At 38.0% G+C, this 3262-nt stretch overlaps 1 protein-coding gene across 1 annotated transcript; it reads right to left on the bottom strand.

Moving 5' to 3' along the window:
• Nucleotides 1-517: 517 nt before the first annotated feature.
• LOC117633978 lies at nt 518-1646 on the bottom strand. The gene is made up of 2 exons (XM_034367862.1): nt 1634-1646; nt 518-1092 (listed from the first exon to the last, which is right to left on the bottom strand). Exons 1-2 carry the CDS (start codon nt 1644-1646, stop codon nt 518-520), a joined length of 588 nt encoding a protein of 195 aa, XP_034223753.1.
• Nucleotides 1647-3262: the final 1616 nt, after the last annotated feature.

Genomic DNA, 3262 nt, shown 5'->3' with positions numbered 1-3262 from the left:
GATTTTACAAGTCTAGTAACTGAAATCAAACTCTTCTTCATAGAAGGAACATAAACTACTTCATCTAATTCCAAAACAAAACCAAATTCTAGCTTGATTCTAACTGTCCCTATGTAATTAACTTAGACTTCTTCTCCATTTCCCACGAACACCTTCACTTCATCCTTGCTTGGCAGCCTCTTGCTTGTAAACTCCTGCAAGGAATTAGCCACATGAATAGAAGCACCACTATCTAACCACCATGAATCACATGAGAAATTAACCAAATTAGATTCAAAACAGACCAAAATCAGATTGTTATTACCTTTTCCCTTCTTCTTTTCCAGCCACTTTTTGTATTTCCTGCAGTCTCTTTTCATATGCCCAGCTTTCTTGCAAAAGAAACAACCCAATCCAGTTGTAGGTTTCAAAGCCTTTTCTGTAATGCTATCTTTTTCTTTCCCAGTTGCAGTCTTATACTTATTTTCCTTGTTCTGTTTAGTCTGAACCATGTTGACCATTTTGGCTCCCCTTTCTCTTATGATGTTGTGTCTTGTTGGACAGAAATAGTAATAAGATCATTCAAAGTCCAGTTCTCCTTCTGAGCAATGTAGGTTTCCTTGAGAGATTTAAATTCTTTAGGCAATGAATTTAGTGCAAAATGGACCATCATATCTTCATCTACTGTCATATCCAATTCCTCTAGTTTTGTCCCTAAGTCAATCAAGTTCATGATATGAGCTCTCACACAACCTTGCCCATCATATTTCATATCAATCAATTGATTCAGCAAGGTACTCTTGACAGCTTTTTCGGATTCCTTAAACCTCTGTGCAATTGCCTCATAGTATTGCTGTGCATTCTTAGATTTAGGAATACTTCCTTTCACTGATGAAGACATAGCCCTTTGCATGATTAACATAGCCATCTTGTTTGCCTTTTCCCATTTGGCAAACTTAGTCTTAGTTTCTGCAGAAGCATCTGCAGCTGGTTCTTGAGGAGGTTTCTCTTTGAGCACAAAATCGTAATCCAGAAAGCCTAGAGATATTTCCAGATCCTGTTTCCACTTGCTATAATTCGATCCAGTCAAGGTTTCAATGGAGTTGTGATTCACTGTAAAATTTGCAGTACAAATTAAATAAAACTGTCCCTAAATCTTTACTTAAACATGTCAACTTATACCTGTGGGTTTAAGTTTAACGTGTTCCAAAACCCTAAACGGTTAACTGTACAGGCTTCCTGCGCAAGTAACTCACATCTGTGGATGTAAAGATACTTACAAGCCAGTGCAACTAACTGTCCAGATTGTTCCATCAGTGGTGATCAATCTGTGCAATTTCCATCTGTGGATGGAGAATCATATAGAAGGCTACAAACACTGATGCAATTTTCTGACCAAACTATCAAATTCAAGAACTCCTACACAGCCTGAGCAGATGTGGCTTACTCATTCTGCATAGCAGTTTTCAAATTATTGGTCAAAACTTTATGAGCAGAGATAACCTTATGCTCTTAACAGTTAAGATTTTTAAAACAAGGAAAAACTGCATACTTTTATAGCTTATGGTCAAATGGTTAGATTAAAGGACAAAAGCCTAGAGAGCTCTGATACCACATATAAGTCTTTACTAAACCTTTATACAATAATACTAACCTTGTTCAGCCATTGTAGCAATAGAGTATCTTGATTTCGTCTAGAGAGTCTTCTCCCCTATGCAGCACTTTAGTTTCTCTTTCTCTTAGATAGGGTGAGATCTGATTTGAGAGGATGTTTGCTGCAAGGGGAGGAACCTCTATTTATATGTGCATCACTCATAAAGCTTTGCCTATCAAGAAGCGTTTGAGTGTCCTTTTTGCATTAGAATAGGTTTGTTTCAATCCATGTTATATTAGGAATCCTGATAATACTTTGTGTTTAACTTTAATAAGCTTTGTACAAGTATTATCTCATAAGGATTGAGTTCTATTTCCTGATCAAACCAAAACTCGAATCCTCTTGGGATTAGAAGATCATCTTTTATGGGCTGAGACAATAAATCGTCTTACAATCTCCTGTCACAATCATGTCATCCACATATATAATGAGTGCGGCGACTTTGCCACTTTGTCGCTTAAGAAATGGGTATGATATGCATTACTCTGCACATAACCATATGTCTTCATGGCCTGACGAAACCTCCCGAACCACGCTCTAGGAGACTGCTTTAATCCATATACGGCCTTTTTTAATTTGCACATAATGGATGTTTGCCTTGTAACACTATAACCAGAAGGCATACTCATATACACTTCTTCACATAAATCACCATGTAAAAAAACGTTCTTCACATCATATTGCTGCAGAAGCCAATCTAAGTTTGCAATCAAAGACATTAAGAGGCGTATAGTATTGATTTTTGCGAAATGTGCAAAAGCCTCTTAATAATCAATACCATAATTCTGGTATATCCCCTTGCAACTAGTCTAACTTTGTACATGTTAATTGTACCATCTGGCTTGTGTTTCACAGTGTATACCCATCGGCACCCTACTGAATTTTTTCCTTTTGGAAACAACACTAAATCCCATGTCTGATTTTTCTTAAGCGTTTTCTTTTCTTCAATCATTGCATCAGCCCGCTTAGAATCGTACAGAGCCTCGTGTACCCTTGTGGGAATATTTACTGGTGACATCTAACTCACGAAGGCTTGACTAGCAACCGACAACATGCGAGCTGACATATAGTTCGCAATAGGGCATTTCACCGTCTTAAATGTATTAGGTGAATATTTGTCTGGAGGCTTTCCACGGGTACTCCTTGGTGGTAGCTAAAACCTATCACTGTCACTTGGCACAATAGGCATATTAACATGAGTATTAATAATATGTTTTTCTAGACTTACCTAAGACGTATCAGCAGAAGAGATTTCTTGGTCATGTACAGTTGGAGTAGAAAGGGGAAGAATCGGCTATATCACCACTTGTTGGCTCAGAGTGCAGCATCTCAAGCAGTGTCTCTGGCTCTTCCAGTGGTGGATGATTCAATTCAGTCGGAGTACCACTTGTAAAGACTCCCCTTGAGTGTGATGCTAGGTCTACTGAATCAGAAAATAAAACCATCCAATTCAACTCTTCGACACTGAGACTTTCCCCCTGAAGAGAGAAATTAGAGACATGAGTAGCAAAGTACATCTCTTGTTTAGAAAAAGAAACATCCATGGAGACATAGGTCATGTGGATGATAACACCAATAGCCTTTTTGTGAGGAGAATAGCCCAGAAATACACACTTCAAAGCACAATGA

Source organism: Prunus dulcis, chromosome 7 (genome assembly GCF_902201215.1).
Source record: "Prunus dulcis chromosome 7, ALMONDv2, whole genome shotgun sequence".
Classification (NCBI taxonomy): Eukaryota; Viridiplantae; Streptophyta; class Magnoliopsida; order Rosales; family Rosaceae; genus Prunus; species Prunus dulcis.
The sequence above is the reverse complement of the archived record's forward strand: the minus strand, read 5'-3'. Positions and strand labels throughout refer to the sequence as shown.